General features: G+C 43.1%; 1 protein-coding gene across 1 annotated transcript in view; it reads left to right on the top strand.

Moving 5' to 3' along the window:
- The window catches only part of LOC311241826 (protein furry homolog), a 103,110-nt gene that overhangs the window by 65,992 nt on the left and 16,263 nt on the right, over positions 1 to 20,855 (top strand). The window contains exons 35-51 of the mRNA XM_084330746.1: positions 187 to 277; positions 395 to 477; positions 1,424 to 1,574; positions 1,999 to 2,102; positions 5,317 to 5,502; positions 11,394 to 11,598; positions 12,254 to 12,375; positions 12,470 to 12,657; positions 12,962 to 13,056; positions 13,409 to 13,989; positions 15,894 to 15,991; positions 16,084 to 16,254; positions 16,630 to 16,770; positions 17,527 to 17,706; positions 18,713 to 18,877; positions 19,250 to 19,324; positions 19,511 to 19,681. Coding sequence (XP_084186872.1) covers positions 187 to 277; positions 395 to 477; positions 1,424 to 1,574; positions 1,999 to 2,102; positions 5,317 to 5,502; positions 11,394 to 11,598; positions 12,254 to 12,375; positions 12,470 to 12,657; positions 12,962 to 13,056; positions 13,409 to 13,989; positions 15,894 to 15,991; positions 16,084 to 16,254; positions 16,630 to 16,770; positions 17,527 to 17,706; positions 18,713 to 18,877; positions 19,250 to 19,324; positions 19,511 to 19,681 — 2,807 coding nt within the window. The remainder of the gene's footprint in view (positions 1 to 186; positions 278 to 394; positions 478 to 1,423; positions 1,575 to 1,998; positions 2,103 to 5,316; positions 5,503 to 11,393; positions 11,599 to 12,253; positions 12,376 to 12,469; positions 12,658 to 12,961; positions 13,057 to 13,408; positions 13,990 to 15,893; positions 15,992 to 16,083; positions 16,255 to 16,629; positions 16,771 to 17,526; positions 17,707 to 18,712; positions 18,878 to 19,249; positions 19,325 to 19,510; positions 19,682 to 20,855) is intronic.

Raw genomic sequence — 20,855 nt, 5'->3', positions numbered from 1 at the left:
ATTGTGAAGCGCTTTGGATAAAAGCGCTATATAAATGCAGCCATTTACCATTTAAGACTAATTACATTTGCCTTGTGTACCTTGACAATAAAGTCATCTTCTTCTCCTTCATTTACATTAAGTGTAACCGCACTTAATTCAAAATTCAAAAGCATTTATTTATTTATTTCTTCTGGCTCATTCTAGGCACCACATCCAGTAGCAATACCGTCGTCGCCGGCCAGGAGGGCTTCCCTGATACAGACGACACTAAAGCCGCGAAGGAGAACGAGGAGAGGTATAGGCGATGGGATCACAGCTGTAAAAAGATATATATATTTCACATTATCACATTCTATTTGACATTAGCGACAGCCGTCATGATATTATTATATCTTCTATCTGTGACCCCCAGGCTCAGTCACATCATGCGAGCTCACAACCGCCTTGAGTCGCGCTACAGCAACAGCTCCGGCGGGTCCTATGACGAGGAGAAGAGTGAGTATCCTCCTGATGCACAAAATATAGCTCACGCATCGTGCGTCCAGCGGGTTCCGGCATAGGCTTGACCGGCTTTGAGGCTAAGGTGGTGGTGTGTCACGATGATGCGTGAGTGGTGCAGAGTAGCCTCCAGCTCCTAGAGCCTTCTGTGAGAACTGGCAGCCTAAAGCAGCCTCTGGGCTTCTGTCGCTGCCAGTGACACGAAAGCAGCTCTGTTGTTCTCTCTCGATTTGAGTCAGCACCTCTCCAGGAGTTTTGGCTTAGGTTTTTAATACACTTGATCTCAAGAATGTGCTGAATGAGCTCAATTGAAATGTTTCACTTTTGATCAATGTTAGCATGGTGTTTTTCACTGTCAAAGATGGAGAGAAAAAAATTATATTCTCCTTTGGTTCATTACAATTTACTCAAGCATACTCAAACTATATTTCTGATACTGGGAATACATTCCCTAAGGTCCAGATTTGGGTATGTGCTTTTAGGCGAATTTTCTGAAATATATGGATAGGGTTTGAGCTAGGTTAGTGGTCCGTATTCGCTTCCATTAATTTGTGCTAAGCTAGGCTAGCTTGCAGCCAGATAGCTTTCTACTAAACGCACAGAGAGGAATTTGGTATCGTATCTTCTTATCTGACTCTGGAGAAGACGGTAAATGCATTTCCCATAATGTTGGCGTGTTCCTTTAACCCTCTCCTATGATACAGCATACACTTGCTATTGACACACACATACAGATGTGTTGAAAGGGTATTTGAATTGTAAATACACACAGAATATACATGTTTCCCTCAGAAAGAGACATGCTGTATTTAATCTCTCGAATGTGTGACGCGCCAAACATGACCCGTTACGGTGGCCCCCGTTAGTTTGTTTCTTATTTGAATTCGCCATGCGTTGTTGGGATAGCCGTCAAGCCGTGTAATGTGTAATGTCTGACCTCCAGGTGAACCTCTGCCTCCGTACGCCGGTTGGCTGATGAGTGTTGTCGAGACCAACCAGCCACACCCTCTGCCTATGCCTCTGAACGGAGGATGTTGGGCTCCGCTGGTGGACTTCTTACCAGAGACCATCACCCCGAGAGGACCGCTACACAGGTTCGAAAACAGTTGCACACACAGTGCATAATACATCCAAATTACGGTCATGCTTTGCGATGATTCAGTTAAACCCTGCATGTAGTTTTCTGTTGCTAAGGTATGATGTATGATGTGCGTCTGAAATACCAGAGGAAATATTTCAGAAATGTTTGGTGACAGCATAAGCCAGTTATCAGATCTTTGAGCTAGCTTATCGCACGTTATCTCTTTAAGCACGGTGATTATCAAAGTTGTACACGGTCTTTCGAGGAAGAGAAAACCACTATCTCGTCCCACGACGGGCTCATCTTCTTGGAATTCATTCATGATTAGTCTCTCGGCTGAGTTCCGAGAGATCTCCCATGCAAAGGGAGACAAATATGCATTCTAGAAGTCAGAGGCCACATGATGTGTTAGCGATGTGTTGTTGTTTCTGCCATAGGTGCAACATAGCAGTGATCTTCATGACAGAGCTGGTAGTGGACCACAGTGTGAGAGAGGACTGGGCCCTTCACCTGCCCTTGCTGCTGCATGCCTTGTTTTTGGGTGAGTCCAAAACACCACCAGTCATTCACTGTAGCTAAACCGTTTGTGCTTATTAGCTTAACTGACATTCACTAGCAATTTAGCCACATATCAATTGTGGGAATTGGTATAATAATAATAATAATAATAATAATAATAATAATAATAATAATAATAATAATAATAATAATAATAATAATAATAATAATAATAATAATAATAATAATAATAATAATAATAATAATAATAATAATAATAATAATAATAATAATAATAATAATAATAATAATAATAATAATAATAATAATAATAATAAACTTTATTTGTATAGCACCTTGCATACAGAAACTGCAGCTCAAAGTGCTTCACAACAGAAAAAAGAGCACATAAAGTGCAGACATATAAAATCACAGTTTTTCACATTATTAGGATCTAACATCCCAACAGGCCACCTAGTTTATGGTTTGATTCAGTTTTAAATAGACAATAATAAAAGGAGCAAGATAAAATAGACGGAGTAAAATAGTGCAATAGTGCAGTGCAATAAAATTGTAGAATAGAATAGATAAAAAAAAAATATATATTTTACAGTGCAATAAAATAGTTCTGGATTACTGTTCAACAGTTCAAAGTCATACAATGGTAAAACTGTTCTGAATGACTGTTTCAACAGTTCAAAGCCGTCCCAAACCTTTGTTCGGTGTCCATAGTTCAAAACATGACAGTCTTCTCTTCTGCCTGACACCACAGTGGGTATACACCCACAGTCCTGCATAGACACAGCTATTTCCAGACTACTTTTTCCACCGTGCCAGCACAGGAGAGACGTCTGGCACCGCAGAACCCATTATCACTGTGCACTAGGGGGGAGAAATGTTCTGGGTTGTCTCTGTACTTCTTGCAATCCAATCATGATCGTCTAACTGAGCACAAAATGCACCCTTGCAAAATAGCGTTGGGGAGGAATGGTTCTTTAATAAAAGTTTTCCACCATGAGAGAGTAGCTTGCTAGCTGGAAGACTTGTTGTTGTCATTGACCAAAATTATTCACACAGCGCCCATTTTTGCTCTAACGTCACACTCAGGGTGGGATTCCTTGCCATCCTGTTCCCACTCTGAAACGGTCGGCCAATGGGAGAGTTATGGTCAACATCCTGTGATCGGTTATCGGTCCGATACCAGGCTAAAATCTTATATTGGTATCGGAGAATGTCCCGATACCAAGAAACATACCACAGAAATCAAAGCATTTTTAACATGTTATCTCTCTCTAATGGAGGAAAAGGTATTATATCAGATTTTTTATCTAAATGACGGTCCAGGTCTATACTGTTCATTAATAATAGTGGATTGGATCAGTACTCTGTTTCGGCCTGTACCCAACACCCTATTGGTATCGCTATTGGTATCAGGACAAAAGATTGGTGCATCCCTAAATCTACTAGTATACACCTGATAATCGGGGTGAGCTTCTTTAAAACAAGAAAATGATAGGTCCACATTGTCTGGTAGAGTAAGAGGGAAATGTGGTTTGAGCCTTGAGCCTGTGTGGCTGGAGCCAACCCAAAATTGTATTTTGCACAACACTTAAACCCTCTAGATAGCTAGAATCATCCTTGTATTTACTTATACCACAGAGAAAATTACATTTACGGAACTTTGAGCTGGGGGTGTTGTAACCATGGTAACAACATTCCAGACAATTTATCTCACGCTGATTAATGATAGAATTTTTCTGCAAATTTAGATTTAATAAGGCCTGACTGTATGGCAAATTGAATCTGCAGGCACATACTGTCAGGTTACCCTGTCTGCTGAAGCTATCTGACTGAAATACCGGCATGTCAGGAATTCTGAGTGCCGCATGATAGGGATGATAGGGCCGATAGGGACATTGCTACCTTTCTAAACACAGGCTCACATAAACAAGTCCATACAAGTGTTCACCCAGTGGTGGAAAGTAACTAAGTATTTTGTCTCAAGTACTGTAAAACATTTTGAGGTACTTGTGCGTCACGTGAGTATTTTCATTCTAGGGAACTTTGTACTTTTACTCCACTACATTTCAAAAGAAATATTGTACTACTACTACATTTATCTGAACCCATCAGTTACTACGTAGTTACTTTGAAGAAAAAGTTTAAATATTTTGCATAAAAAAACATGGCAAACATTTATGAAGATTATGTACTTTAAAAGTTAGGGGGGGTCCCGATAACTATTTTTTTTTCAGACCAAATACAAGTACCGTAATTCCTCTAATAGTAACCGGTATTCAAATACAAGCCGGGTCTCTATTAATGGCCGGGTGCGCTCTTGAGCTAAGCAATTATAAGCCGGCCTCCTAATACAAGCCGGGTTACTAATATACTGAGCTGCATACTGAGCTAGTTACTTGATTTCACTTTGAAAACGTTGAAATGACCAGTGACCACCTGTAATTGCACTGTTTACTATTTCATACAGTACTTGGTTTCAATAAATGAACCCAGTACATTTTACTGGGTTCAAACTGACACAAAATGTTGCTTTATTCATTATGATCTGTTTGAAAATTAGAAATATAGGCCTCTCTCTTATACATGCCTCCTCCTAATACAAGCCTGGTACCCGCTACAGTTGAAACAAATACAAGCCGGGGTTACTATTAGAGGAATTACGGTACTTACATTTGGGTACTTGCTGATACAGAGAAGAATACTTAATAATACCATTACAGTTCCAACAATGACTTTGAAAATGTTTTATTTTCATCAGCTCCTCACTTTCTGACTGTAACAAATTAAATATACACTGTTGCATTTATTTAAATAATTGTTCAAAGGAAAAATTTTGTGTTTTTCTAAACAAACATGGCACTGGTCTCGATATCAGGACATCCCTATTCAAATTTGAAGCCTGACAACTTTAAGAGGATGTAATCAGAGCAGCATAACTGGACTACATACCACTTTAACATAACCTTTAGAGGTCAATGGCTCGAGGAGTGCACGCTCTCGAGCACTGAGATACACAAACATCATGCAGAATGCACACGTTTACTTCTTAAGTACATTCAATATCAAACGCTTCTCTACTTAAGTTGCATTTCGAATGGAGGACTTTTACCAGAGTACTATTTTATCTACAGTAGGTATACTTCTACTTAAGTAAAGGAACCATGTACGTCTTCCACCTTTATCTAAACGCTTCAAGAGACTGAGAGGTGCTGCATTCCGCCTCTGTTTCTCTCCAGGCATGGATCACTATCGCCCGGAGGTGTTTGAACACAGCAAGCGTCTCCTCCTCCACCTGCTCATCACGCTGTCCTGCAACAACAACTTCCAGGTCATTGCCGCCGTCCTGCTGCAGACTCGCGAGATCAACGGGAGCAAAACCCTGACCAGCAAACCGGGCTTTCAACCAGAGCATTTCACTACGGGTAAACAATGAATAAGGCTGTATCCTGTAGGCCGGGCATTCTGTGTGCCAATACCGGCCCTTGGAGAGGTTTCTGGTGGCCCACAGTGTGTTGTTAGTGCGCTAACCCCCATGGGCTGTACAAGTCTTCTTGTACAAGTCAAGAAGAAACATCACAATAGAACAAAAACTAAAACCACCATAAAATCCAAATATGCAACATTCCCAGACGTTCCCCAATGAGGATAAGGAACGACTCACTAAAAACCTAGCAATAGGGGGGGGGGGGGGGGGAGCACCACCTGGATGTCTGTGATAATATAGTGTTGCAATGGATGGTAGATGGATGGAGAATAGAACAGGCGAATAATTGGTATGGATGTATATACTGTATACCGTACAAGTGTAGATATAATGAAACTTATATATATATATATACATGGTAGCAGTAGTATCTAAGGTACATAAGATTTTTTTTTATTTAAGAACAAATAAAAGAAAATAAATAAAAACATAGGAAAACTGAGTCAATCCATTGTTGGGTACCATAATTGGCCCTCAGTCATCAAAACGTTGAAAACCCCTGCTGTAGACTCACAGCTGGGTCATGCAACAATTCCCTTCATTAATAGTAATTTCCGCACATTTTGCTTTTATTACTTCAATTGTATTGACACGTCCTTGGAACAGCTATCCCTTTACCTTTCGCTTCCTGAGATGACAATCCTGCTACTATTATCACTGTTATTACTCTGTCCATTACTATTATTATCGCTATTACTACCTCTTCTGCCTGTACCTCCCCTCCCCCACGCTGCTATGATACCTGAATTTCCCCCAAGGGGATTAATAAAGGAACACTCGCCTTGACTTTGAACTCACAAATGGTTTGATGAAAAGCATTTTGCGCCGAATGAGAAAATGAGACACGCCACAGGCTTCGGTTCACACCGCAGCTTGACATTCGACACATTGCTGCACTCCTCTGGTTAATCTAAACTTAAGCATCAGGAGTTGGATGACTTGCATTCCTTTCGGAGGAGAGCTGACTTTCTTATCTGAAGGAGAAAACATTTGGACCCTCCGCCAAAAACAACATTATGTACAGAGGACATCAAAGGTCTTGATTAAAGGCATTCCATTCTGCTATTTTTATCCTCTTGCCCAGAAAGGAGGCCACCAACAAGGGTTAGGGCTGGCTGCCTTAATTTGCTATGCCACATGTCTAGACAGTTTGAAATAATTTGTTTGTTTATTTGAACACAATTTGTGAGACAGACTTGCTGACATTGTTAACGATATTGTGTGATGAATGAATGAATGGTTTTATTTTTATGTCTGGCCGTTCCAACAAGGCCCGTCCCTTAACTCATTCAGCGTCAGTCAAGATGATAGTTGGGTTAACTCGCCATCGCTTGAGTGCCAATCACGAGTACAGTGGGGTTTTAATCGTTATTTCTTTTATTAGCGATATCCATTCATTTTCATCCATCCAGCCTGATGTTATCGTTGGGAATGGGTCTGAGCTTGCAAAAGGGCAAATACCGCCGCCTACGCCTTCCAGCGGGTATTGCACTCCACTGGGACTGGTGTAGTTTCTTTTCTGGGACAATCCAAGCCGTGCGGGCGTGGTTTAAATACTCAGGCGAGGTAACCTGCTTCAACGATACAATGACAACGTGTTTATTCAAAACGGTATAAAACGGAAATGTACCGATGAAAAAACAATCCGTTTTGTACATGTTGACTGGAAGCAACTCACTGATAATCGACGAGTGTATTAGACCCATAGCTATAATTTAAGATATTATTTTAAGCACTCGCAAATCTCGCAGTGCCCCCATTGACTTACAGCGGTGGCGTACTAGCGTCATCTCGCGGATTAAGCCCCGGCGCTGAATGAGTTACGGGACACATTTCTGAGATTTGTTCTTTTCTCTTTTCTTTTCTAATGCCATCACACTGACACACATTAAAAAACTAAACAAAATAAAAATAATACAAATAAGAGATAAAACAAAAAGTTGATATTCATAGTGATATTACTTTTACTTTTAAAGGTGAATAGAAATGCTAGGAAAATCAAAGGGATCATTCAAAATTAATAAAATTAATTAAAATGTGTTACTTCAAAATCATTATTTTCATTTGGAAAGCTGTTTTATCAAATGTGACATGATAATTTTATCAAATGTGAATTCACAAAATGTCTGGTGCAGAAACGAAACCTACCCTATTCTTCTAGTTTTTTACTCAGAAGGGTAAAACCATCTAGTTTGATCAACCAAATACTGCTGAAGCACCCTTGAGCAAGGACACCTATCTGCTCCAGCATTTCTCTCAAATCATTCTGTATTAACACTTTGAGTGCCAGCCACGAGAAATCTCGTTAGTTCATGCCATGCGTTGAGTGCCAAGGATGAGAAATCTCGTTATTTAATCGTTATTTCTTTTATTAGCGATGTCCATTCATTTTTCATCAATCTAGCCTCACGTTACCATTGGGACTGGCTCTGAGCTCGAACAGGGAAAATACCGCCCCCTATCGTCTCCCGGATGGTAATGCATGCATTGGATTGGACTGAATGAAAATGCATTAAAAAAAAAAAATCCGGAATCCACATTTGACTTCTCAGGCATGTCCCCTGAGCCGATTCATCACCGACCCTCAGAACAGCGTGGAATATGTGTTTCGAGTACCCAGCGTTGGATCAATAAACGCGATCGATATTTGGAATGGCGATCAGGAATTGGAATAATCTTTTTGCAGAACATCTGATGTGAGGTAAGGAATCTATTTTACCAGTCTTGGGGTAATCAGAGTTTTTTTCACATATATCTCAACGTGTCCCCTATCTGTGTGCTGACCAGGAAATAGATAATCGATTTTTCAACCCGCTTCTCTAGCGTGCATAAGTACTATACTATCGATAATCTAGCGTTTATTTGAAAACGATTCATAAATAGGCCGAAGAATTACCACGTGTTTTGTGTATTCCACTAAAGGGCGTTTATCACAGAATCTTTTTAATTTTCTGGACATTTCCAAAAACAAGCGTTTTTCAAAATGGTATAAAACGGAAATGTACCGATGCAAAAAACAATCCGTTTCGTACATGTTGACTGCAAGCAAGTCATTGATAAGCGTCGGGCGTATTTAGACACATAGCCATAATATAGAATATAGAAATAGCTCAGTGAAAATCATGAACTATCGGAAAATCTGTCTAAAAAGGCTGGCATTCAAGCGATAAATCGTGCGCCCCCTGCTGGCACTCAAAGTGTTAAGCCTACACCAATCTGGTTTTAGAGCTAAACATTCTCAGCCACTACTTTAGTTGTGAATGATATAGCCTAGACAAGACACCCTAGATAAAAGAAAACATTGTGCTGCTCTATTTGTACATCTGTCAAAAGTATTCTACAGTTTACCATTCTTTTCTTTTAAATAGACTTGTGTTGGTTTTGATGCAAATGTTTGCAGTTGGTTTCAGAGCTATTTGTCTGAGAGACGTCAGTGTGTGAAACCTGAGAAAGCCCATTTCAAAAGGTGTCCCGCAGGGATCAATCCTGGATCCTGTCTTATTTATATTATATTAATATAAATTATATTGTCTTGTATCTGAGTGGATGTCAAGTTCATCTTTATGTGGATGACAGTATTGTTTATTGTATTGCTGACTCTGTACAACTGGCCATTGAGAACATGTAACTCTCATTTAATGCTCTGCAAGATGTGCTTATTGGCCTTAAGCTTCTACTTACTAAATAAATTCATGATGTGCTCTAGATTTATTGATTGAATTGATTGAAAACTTTAATTAACAGATTGCAGAATGGGTACAGTACAGTACAGCACAATACACACAATTGTTAAGGATATGCAGACCAGAGAAAGACTTTTGTCTTGTTTACATCGGGGTCCCCCATTTTCAATTCATAACGACATTTATGACATACACACAATATACAGATATATACAGATATACAAATCTAATCTAATCATCTAATCTAAACTAATCATGACATTTATGACATACATGACATACAGATATGCAGTACTGTTACATTTGTGACATACAAGATATGCAAATATACAGTACTGTTAAACAGAGATCCTAACAGTAAATATATACATACGAGGGGGAGGGAACTGTACATTAGGAGGGGGTGGGAGGGGGGATCAGACATTTACGGGGGCCAGTTTCGAATTGCAGCCTCCCGTAGGTGCTCTTTGAGAGCGGTTTTGAAGGTGGGTAGGGATTCACATTTTTTTACGGCTGTGGGTAGTGCGTTGATGTGGCATAATTGCGAAACGTGTTTAGACCCTTGTTTGTGCCGAATCTGGGTTGAACATGATTTGTGGAACTCCCTCTGGTGTTGTGGTCGTGGTATTCACTGACCTTTGGGAAGTATTTCGACATGTACATGGGTACCTTCTTCGTGGTGTAGTGTATCTTGTAGACCAGGCCCATTGCAAGTTGCTGTACTCTGTTGTCTACTCTAAGCCATCCTAGGTTGTCAAAATGGGCAGGGGTGAGGTGGGTTTTAGGAGTAAGGTCAAGCAGTAGTCTGACCAGTTTGTTTTGTGATGTTTGTAATCTTGTTTTTAGTGCCTTTGAGGTGCTTTGGTACCATGAGGTGCAAGCATAGTCGTAGTACCCTTGAATGAATGCTCCTGCCAGAGTCTTCAGGGTATTCTTGTTAACAGAGAGGAGATCCGGTACAAGAATCTTGTTCTTTGGTTGACTTTTTTTATTACCGTACATTGGATGCCATTTTGTCACAGGAAAGATTTTCCTCTAGGATGGAACCCAGGTATGTAATTTCATCTTTCCTTGTGACAATATTATCACCCACTGTAACAGAGAAGCCGTTGGTTTTGCTGAGTTTGTTATTTGATAGAGATAGGGCTAGAGATATTGTTTACAATGATTTGCATATATTGACAGAATGGATCTGACATAGAAATATCCTAGCATCTGGCTTGATGAACAATGATTAGCAGAAATGGTCGTTGAAGCAGTTTTTCTATCTGTCTTGGATTCTGGAGATGTATGATTTATAGAAATGCTGCTCTTTCTACTCTGAAACTTTTAGACACAGTCTATCATTCTGCTCCCAGATGTATTACTGGTGATAGATACTCACTACTGCATCCTGTATGATAAAGTGGATTGGTCTTCTCTGGCAGAGAGACCCAATAAACATTGGTAGACGCAATAAACATTGGTATCTGTTTATCTTTTAAGGCCATTGCCAGAAAATGACCACCTTAAATCACAATGTTGCTAGATTGAAACTATGGACCCTATCTGATACGCTCAAATTACTTATGTCCCCGAGTGCAGACTGAGCTTGGAAAGTCAGGCTTTTGTTTTAATGTCCCGGCTTCTTGGAATGACATTCAGCTCACACTAAAAATCAATAGCCCACTATCCTATCGACATGATTAAGAATCTATTTTTTACCCGGTTTAATCACCCGTACATTGTATATTACTATTGCACCCGTCCCTATATGTGTACTACTAAAGGGATGATACATATTCTGATGCAATGCAACATCCCATCTCTCCTCATACAAATAAACCCTTATTATGTTTTATGCAAAATGCAGAATGGGGATATCGTGTATCCCAGTGGGGCTTGACATCACTCGTCTGTCTCACTGTAGAAATCTGCCTCATCACAGATGCACCATGTGTAGACAATACTACTAAATTGGGCTCAAATTCCAGAGATGTGAAAAAGACAAGTGGTGCTCAACGCTCGCCACGTCCCCCCCCCTGCGCGGTGCCTGCTGCTCCTCTGATCGCTTCTCAACATGACGGAAGCTGAATCAAACCACCGAATGAACCCTCTGGAGCGTTTAATAATAATGCACCTCTCTCTTCCCTTTGTCGTCCCATAGGAGGGGGCTTTGACTTCCTGCGGGAATGTCAGGCGTCCCCCGTGCCAGACTCCGGCCTGAGCTCCTCCTCCACGTCGTCCAGCCTGAGCCTGGGGGGCAGCAGCGGCAACCTGCCGGACATGTCCCAGGAGGTGGAGGAGCTGGAAACCTCCACCACGGAGCTGGACGAGAAGGCCAACAAGCTCATTGAGTTTCTCACCACGAGGTACAGTAAAGCTGCCAGCAGCACCGCTGCCAAGGTGCACCGTGTGTCACCATAACCCTTTCACTACCACACTACAGAAAGGGTTAACCGTCTGTAGTGTGGTTGTGAAAGGGTTAACCCTTTGTCCCGTGGCAGTGAAAGGGTTAACCTTCTGTATTGTCGCCGTGAAAGTGTTAACCCTTTGGTAGTGTGGTAGTGAAAGGGTTAAGACTGAGAGTCGGGATCACCTTCCTGGCTGGCAAAACCAGTGACCAGCTGGTGGTCTGGCCTATTCAGCACATTTGCCAAAGCGACACATTGCGATTATAAAGGTCTCAGAGGATGCAGGGGTCATTTTACAGTACCGTGATATTGTTGGACATAGTTTCAAATGTTCAACATATCCTGGCCTTTTATTTCCATATTTCTGGGCGTAAAATGCCACCTAGTGGTTTGATGTGCATACTGCAGATACATTCTAGTAGAAAGAAAATCATGGGACCCAAATACAGAGAGCTTCTTTATTTGCCTCATTCATTACTAGGGGAAGGCAATTCACTAAGAAATATATGCAGGTAACAGACGGTTTTCAAGTTCATTGCCGTTGGAATCACAAAATCGAATATAGCGAGTATTGTGTGAGTGACTAGTAGTGTCCTGTCCTTGTGTCACGCAGAGCTTACGGACCGCTGTGGTGCCACGAGGACATTTCACCGAAGAACCAACACTCCAAAAGCACGGAGCAGTTGACCAACTTCCTGCGCCACGTGGTCTCGGTGTTCAAAGAGTCGAAGTCAGGTAAAAGTCCTCAGAACTCAGCTGCCTTGTGCCTCAGTAATCCACACCTCGTTCGTTCATATCTGACGTGGCATATCTGTCGGCCCTCCCCCAGACATCCACCTGGAGCAGCAGCTGAGCGACGTGGCCCTGCAGACGGCCCTGTGCAGCTCGTCGCGACACTACGCCGGCCGCTCCTTCCAGGTGTTCCGGGCCCTGCGCCAGCCCCTCTCGGCCCACTCCGTGTCCGACCTGCTCTCCAGGCTGGTGGAGGTGGTGGGGGAGTACGGAGAAGAAGTGCAGGTCTGTGTGTGTGTGTTCGTGTGTGTGTGTGTGTGTGTGTGTGTGTGTGTGTGTGTGTTCGTGTGTGAGTGCGTGTGTGTGTGTTTGCATATTTACTGTATATGTCTGATATGTGTCATCATGGGACCATTTCAAATCACGGAGTCGGAAAACACATCATACTTAACGCCATTTCGTGGGCGTTTTCATAATTTTCTGAAAAATTATAATCACCATCAGTTCACTGGGAGTAGATTCTATATCCCCTATGACTGCTTCCATTATAGACTGGCGTGTCTCATTATATTCTTGTACTGTCTTGCAGGGCTACGTAATGGAGGTATTGCTGACACTTGAAGCTGTGGTGGATAACTTGGCAGAGTGCCTCAAGAACAATGATCTCATGGCCATCTTGACCAGGTGTGTGCCTTGCCCCTGTGTGTCACCTTCATATATACTGTATCTTGAAAATGGGTATCAACCTCTGTGGGGGGGCGACAGTGGCTCGGGAGGTAGAGCAGTTGCCTGGTAATCGGGAGGTTCCCGGTTCGATTCCCGCTCCTCCCAGGCAGCGCGTCGAAGTGTCCTTGAGCAAGATACTTAACCCCTTTAACTGCTCCCGATGAGCAGGTTGGCACCTTGCATGGTTGCCTCTGCCTTCGGTGTGTGAATGTGTGAATGAATGTGTAAAATGTGAGGAACAAATTGTAAAGCGCTTTGGATAAAGCTGCTATATAAATGCAGCCATTTACCGTTTACCATTTCCTTCCAGGGCGTCGTCTCCAGACTTCCTGACCAATGGGAAGCTGGTATCCAACAGGAAGAGCACGGGGCAGCTCAACCTCAGGTCCGCCGACAGGAGCCGACACCAGAGGAGCTCCTCTGTGCCCAAGCGGTTCGGAGAGACGGACCGGTCCTCCGACCCGCCCCGCAGCGCCACCATGGACCGCATCCAGGCCTGCGTTCAGCAGGGCGTCCTTGCCCGGACCCAGAGCCCGTCCTCGTCTAAGGACAGCGTGAGCGACCCCGCCAACGTCAACCACCCCAGCAACCTGCTGGCCACCATCTTCTGGGTGGCGGTGTCGCTGATGGAGTCGGACTTTGAGTTTGAGTACCAGATGTCCCTGAGGCTGCTTAACAAGCTGCTGGCCCACGTGTCACTGGACAAGCAGGAGAACCGGGAGAAGCTGGAGAAGCTGCAGAGCCAGCTGAAGTGGAGCAGCTTCACGGGGCTCCAGCAGCTGTTGCTGAAGGGCTTCACCTCCCTGGCCACCACCGACCTCACCCTGCAGCTCTTCTGCCAGCTCACGCCCGTCTCACGGGTGCCCGTGGTGGACACGTCGCAGGCCATAGGTACGCCGAGCAAGCTCACCTTTACTATAACTTTGTTGATACATTTGTTTTCCTTTTCAGAGTTACAACAGTCATACGTGACACAAAACGTTAAAGACAAACCAAACCCGGGGCGGCTACGTGGCGTTCGCCACGAAATCTGGAGACGCTGGGCTTGCCTGTTCGAGCCCAGCGCTCCACATTTGCTTTCAGTTTAGCTGGTCGTTCATACTAATACACATTGGCCGTATTAGGGGGTGGGAAACTGATGGGTGGGGATCGGGCGTTGTGGACAGCGACTCCTACAGGTCGGTTGGTGCGCCTGCGCAGTGGAATCAGGAAGTGTCGGGGGCAGCGTGAGCCTCCCACGCGTTACTCCTCGCCACTGAGAGATCGAGCTGCGCAGGTGAAAAGATGCGACTGCTGTTACCTCAAGTACCGGAGGGGACTTGTGCTATGTATGACTTAGTCCACATTGCAGCCGGCTTGTGGGAGGCAAGAAACAGCGTTCGTGACAGGGGAGGGTTGAATTGGATGATACGAAATTGGGATGGGAGAAAATATAGAAAATGGGAGAAAAAGTGGATACAAAAAAAAAAAAAAAGACAAACCAAACCCAATCCCTTCCCCTCCCTACATCAATGTGAAAAAAACAGAAAGAAAAAACTAAATAAAACAAAAAGTCAGTGCATAGAGTGAAACACAGAAAGACATTCTTCCCTGACATGAAGTGGCACAAGATATGCCTCAAGTGTGCTCAACACGTTTCGAAGTGATCGGATGAAGCGATTTACTTGGCTTGGTCTAAATTCTCCGCCCGGACAAAATTTGATGTGACACACAGTGTGAAATAAGGTTTCAAAGGGTGGGCGATACTGCCACCTAGCAGGATGCGGCCGGTATTGCACTTTTGGGATCTCAGAATGATTTCCTATGGTAACACCGAGGTCCGTGACACTGCATAGAATAAAAAAATCGAATAAAAGAAAAAACTATGAAAACCCGAGAAATCTCTGGTTTTGTCGCTCAAAACCGCTGGCAAGATAACCCGAGAAATCTTGGGTCTGGCTCCCAATGTGTTTGAGTAGAGTGGAATCAGATTCCCATGTCACTGTTATGCATTTCCTGGCCACACACAAAGCGATTTTTGTAGATTTAATTTGGTATCTAATTTATTAGAGGGTTGTTTTTAATGTTAGTATTTAAGATAACAAATAAGAAGAGTTGCTAGTGACTGTAAGGGAATGGTTGTAAGAGAATGTGCAAAGGTAAATAAATACAAACATAAATAGAAGGAAAGTAGATAATAAAAAATATAGTATAATATAATAAGACGTAAGAGAGATAGAAACACAAGTGCACAGGATTTCTGTTTGTGAATGTGTAGCCTACTTACTACTGACGTATCTACTGGAGTCAGCCGATATCTACAGATACTGCATATTTTCAGTGTAAAAATTAGGTGTTCTTTCTTCCCCCAAAAGTAGTGATGCACCGATGTGAAAATTGTGGCCGATACCGATAACCGATATTAATATTGCTGTTCTGGCCGATACCGATATTTACCGATGTCGATATCTCTGTATAGAAAACACTTTTTTATGATAATCAAATAAAGGGCTATTTTCCAAAACGCATTTTTTTTTTTTTTTTGTACTTTTGTAACTTATTTTCCAGAAATGACTGATATTTTGAAACTATTTAAGGCCAAAACAAGTAAAAGAAAATATATATATATATATATTTCTTATATATTTTTTTTATATATTGGTTCTTGATATCGGACCGATACCGATGTGTAAAAAAACGGCCATATCGGCCGATATTATATCGGCGGCCGATATATCGTGCATCACTACCCAAAAGGTTTCTCTCTGAACGTCCTCTGCCTGCTCCCACATCTGTGTTCTTTCTCCCCCCAAAAGGTTTCCCTCTGAACGTCCTCTGCCTGCTCCCACACCTGGTGCAGAACTTCGACGGCCCCACGCAGTTCTGTAAAGATGCCGCTGAGAGGATTGCCCAGGTCCGTCTCTCTCTGTCCCAAATATCTGTTCATATGCAGAAATATCAGCCAACCTTTTCTGTTTATTTATCTGGACACCTTTCCCGCTGCAGGTATGCCTCGAGGAGAAGAACGCCAAACTCTCCAACCTGGCTCACGTCATGACCCTGTATAAGACACACTCCTACACGCGAGACTGCTTCTCCTGGGTCAACGTGGTCTGTCGATATCTTCACGAGGCCTTCTCCAATATCACCCTCAACATGGTCACTTACATGGCAGAGGTTCGTACTGACGTATTGATAACTAATCATATTGGCTGTATGTTAAAGGAACGCGCCAACATTATGGGAAGCGGATACGGATCAGCTAGCTGTTGGCTAAAAACACCTCTCCCGGAGTTTTGAGCTAGGCTAGTGGTTAGTATCTGCTTCCAGTCATTTGTGCTAAGCTAGGCTAGCTTGCAGCCGGATAACTTTCTACTGAACACACAGATAGGAGAGTGGTATCTATCTTCTTGTCTGACTGGATAAGACAGTAAGCACGTTTTCCATCATGTTCCTTTAAACTGCAGTGAAGAAGGGTTTGACATGGTAAAAAAAAACATTTTCACGTAGATTTTTTTTTAACTTTGTGTAATTTCATGTCTGCTATGACAGCTGTTGGAGAAGGGTCTTCCCAGCATGCAGCAGACCCTCTTGCAGATCATCTACAGCCTCCTGAGTCACATGGAACTCAGTGGAATACAGGCCAAGCCCTTCAACGTGGAGGTACTCAAGACCATAGAGAAATTTGTTCAGGTGAGTTCAAATCAAAGCTTAAAAATGAAAATCCAAATATGTTGCCATCACGCATGTCATACACATTTAATTTTAACCTTCATACTTCTCCATAATGCTGTTTCACATCTCAGAAATCGCTTGGCTAAAAGTTTTACTGACATATGGTACCATGGCAGCTTTTCAATACGTGTTAAAGGTGCACCTCTAGTAACTGAGGTATAATAAATCACTTAGACGTGTTTGTGACGTCAATAGTCAAAGTCTGTGGGCGTGAGTGAAAGGGTCTGTTGTATTTCCTGGTTACTTGCGTCCCCCTGACTGTTCACGCTCTCGCGCCCGAGCAGTAAATTTTAAGGCACACCCAACCTAACTCTATAAACAGTCTGCCCTTTGGCTGCCAACACAGCCTCTGCTTAATCTTACACCGAATCCAATTTCCTCGGTTTCTTGTTTTCCTCCTGGTGTAGCTACTAGCTATCATAACACCTCTAAAGAAATGTGTTTGGATTTCTGTTACACATGCCTGATAAAAATAAATCTATGAATACTTTTGTGTTTGTGTTGCATTCCGAATACATGTTTGTGTGAACCATGTGAAATGGTGCGTGTTGTGTGTCTGTCTGTCTCATTTTTACACTGAAAATATGCAGCATCTGTAGATATCGGCTGACTCCAGTATTCAGTACACATTCACAAACAGAAATCCTGCGTATTTCTATGATCTACTTTCCTTCTATTTATGTCTGTTGTGTGTCTGTTGTCTGTTGACCGTAGACTGCCCATTGGCGGGAGGCCCTGAACATTCTGAAGCTGGTGGTGTCCCGCTCGGCCAGCCTGGTCCAGCCGTCGTCCCCCCAGAGTGACCTCTCCTACGTGGACGTCAGTCGTGTCTGGGACAGGTCCTCCAAGGCCCTGCCTGGAAAAACATTGGACTTCCACTTTGACATATCGGAGGTTGGTTGGTCTTACTTTCGTACGACTGTTGACGTACTGTGGCAACCGGATAGAACTGATTTCTCAACGCCGTGTTGAAAGCCGGTGTCAGAAACAGAGTGTTTTATGCTTGTAGATTCTATGTGAATTTCTATTCCCCCGGTCTTCCTCTGGGTGTGGTGCTTGGCGAGATGTGTGACGTGGAAAGTCTCTTTCAGCTTTTTCTTTTTTAGAAAGGAGGCATTTCTTGCCTTTCCTTTTACTTCTGATATATATATATTTGTGTGTGTTTTTTTTTTGCTTGGCTAACCTTGTGAGATTAGCTTGAAAGCTTTGGAAGGTAAACACAATTAGCACAAGTTGTGCAGGGCTGGAAAATGATGGCAAAGATACAGGGCGACGCATGTGTGGGAACTGAACAGGGAGCTATTTGTGTGTTTTATGAATGGCAGGAAATGATGTCAGCCGTCGCTGCCGCCCTTTGTATGTGAATCAGGCCGAGTTCAAACTGGGCCGGAGTGCAAACAACGAATGCATTGCAGTCCGAGACGCACTGAACAAAACATTCGTTTTTCTGACTGGACAGTTTTTTTCTTTTTTACCGTAAAAACTGGAATAAGAAATGTAAATTGACTGCAGTTGAGCTCTGTAATACTTTTAATGTATGCTTTTGATGAAGCTGAGGCTTAGAAGACGGCTGGATAACTAATTGTGACCACTGGGACAAATCTAACAACGGCTGGCATGTGTTGAAACATTGATGAGCCACTTTGCAATTAGACTGGAGCTGTGAGATCAGACGGAGAGAGTGAGAGAGAGAACGATTGAGGGAGAGAGGGAGAGGGAGAGAGAGAGAGGGGAGGAGGGAGGGAGAGAGAGTGGAAACGGGAGCTGCCATGGAGCCTTGGCAGTGGATCTACCCCGCAGAGAGGACCCAGCTCTTCCTCAAACCGCCCCCCCTCGTCTGACTCACCGTGGCCCCTGTCTTGACTCACGTGCCCCGTTTGTTTGCATCCATGCCCGGTAGACCCCGGTGATCGGTCGGCGGTATGACGACCTGCACGGCTCTCCGGGGCGCGACGGGAAGACCAGGGCCATAACGGTGACCCGCAGCACCTCCTCCACCTCCTCCGGCTCCACCACCAACAACGTCCTGGTGCCCGTCAGCTGGAAGAGGCCGCAGTCGTCGCAGGTATGAGCACCGCAGGACGGAGGCTCGTCGTCACAGGGAGGGGAATGTCAAGCATTACATTCTATCTAATGTGAAAGTCGACGTATCAAATATTTATGGAATGTGATAATGGAGATGTTAAAGGACATTCCCGCGCATAGAATGATTATATTTTGTAGCGAACAGGAATTTACTTTTAAAAGTCACCCCCAGGAACCTACTATGTAAAGTTTTAACTGCCGCAGGGTTAATTTGAGGTCACCTTTTCAAATTTGTACTGTAGCTAATCCTGTTTGATGCTCTGCAGGGAGTTTCTGCAGGGGTCAACTTCCACTGAGCACTGTTCAACTTTGGCTTGAGATTTGTCTGTTTTCTTCTTTTCCCCCTCTGCAGAAACGAACGCGCGAAAAGCTGGTGAATGTGTTATCTCTGTGCGGACAAGAAGTGGGGCTCACGAAAAATCCCTCAGTAAGATACATTACGCTCATCCTTGAATCGAACCGAAGTCGCTTTGGCCAGTCCCAAAGTGTCTTCCGTTCCAAGAATGAAATACTTCGCCTTCGACATCACGCTATTCAAAATGCATTGTGCGCAGAAACAATATCGGTATTACACGATCACAAACTCCTCCCCTGATCCCCTCTCACTTTACAGGTGATCTTCTCCAGCTGCGGGGAGCTGGACCTCATCGAGCATCAGCCCAGCCTGGTGTCCTCCGAGGACGGCACCCGGGAGCTGGACAACATGGACGACACGACCTCGGAGCAGCAGTTCAGAGTCTTCAGGGACTTTGACTTCCTGGACGTGGAGCTGGAAGACGGAGAGGTGAGCTCTTCACTTTGGGGGCGTATAGGTTTAAAAGGGAAACTCTGTGTCTGATTCGTCACATACTCGTCACTTCACAGTGCGTCCTAAAAGCACCTTGCATCTGTGTTTTGGTTTTCTATAGAGTTGTCTACGGTATGTTGTGTGACACAGTTAGCTGTTTAGAAGGTGATATGTGAGATATTGTGAAAAAGAAAAAGAAAACACAACATAAACTTCCAGTAGCATTGCGAGCAAATGCTAATCATTTCTACTTCCAGTATTTTGAAAACCAACATCACAGGCACAAGCGCTTTTTAGATGTACTGGAACAACACCAGATGGCTGCTTAACCCTTTCACTACCACACTACAGAAGGTTAACCCTTTCACTACCACACTACAGAAGGATAACCTTTCGCTACCACACTACAGACAATTAACCGTTAATATTATTATTATGATGAATTTAAAATGGGGGACCCTGATGTAAACAAGACGAAATTCTTTCTCTGGTCTGCATCCCCTTAACAATTGTGTGTATTGAGCCGTACTGTATTGTACCCATTCTGCAATCTGTTAATACAATTTTCAATCAATCAATCAAAAGGATTAACATTCTGTAGTGTGGTAGTTAAAGGGTTCAAATGAGTGGAGTATCCATTTTAAAACATAGGCATTATGAGTTATTCATCCACCTACCCCATTGCCTCGCATATCTCCGATTGAGATTCTACGATTCTCCACAATCAAAACTGAACACACACAAAAGAAAAACTAACCAGCATGAGATAGTAATAGCTCATCTCAGCATACTGATACCAGAGAGCTTTAGCTTGCCATATCCCAGATGTGTTTCTCAACCGATCTATATGCTAATTTGTTAGGACAACTCTCCTCTTACTCTTAGTAATGGGGTTTCTTTTTTCTGTTTTTGTCTGTGCCATCTAGGAGCTACAGGTAAGTTCAGCCATATCGCACTGCTAATATTGTGTTCCATAGGAGTGTGGTGTTTGGTAGTACAGATTGCACACAGTGCATTGCTGTCCTAATGGCAACGTGTAGTACTGTGCATGACGTTACAGTATACTGTAGATATACACTATGCATATAATATATATATATACAATATACAGTATACTGTAGACTACCTGCTTGAGTATAGTTTTTACATGTTCACCTAATTTTAGAGAGAG

This window comes from Notolepis coatsorum, assembly GCF_963971535.1.
Source record: "Notolepis coatsorum genome assembly, chromosome: 1".
Taxonomy (NCBI): domain Eukaryota; kingdom Metazoa; phylum Chordata; class Actinopteri; order Aulopiformes; family Paralepididae; genus Notolepis; species Notolepis coatsorum.
The sequence above is the reverse complement of the archived record's forward strand: the minus strand, read 5'-3'. Positions and strand labels throughout refer to the sequence as shown.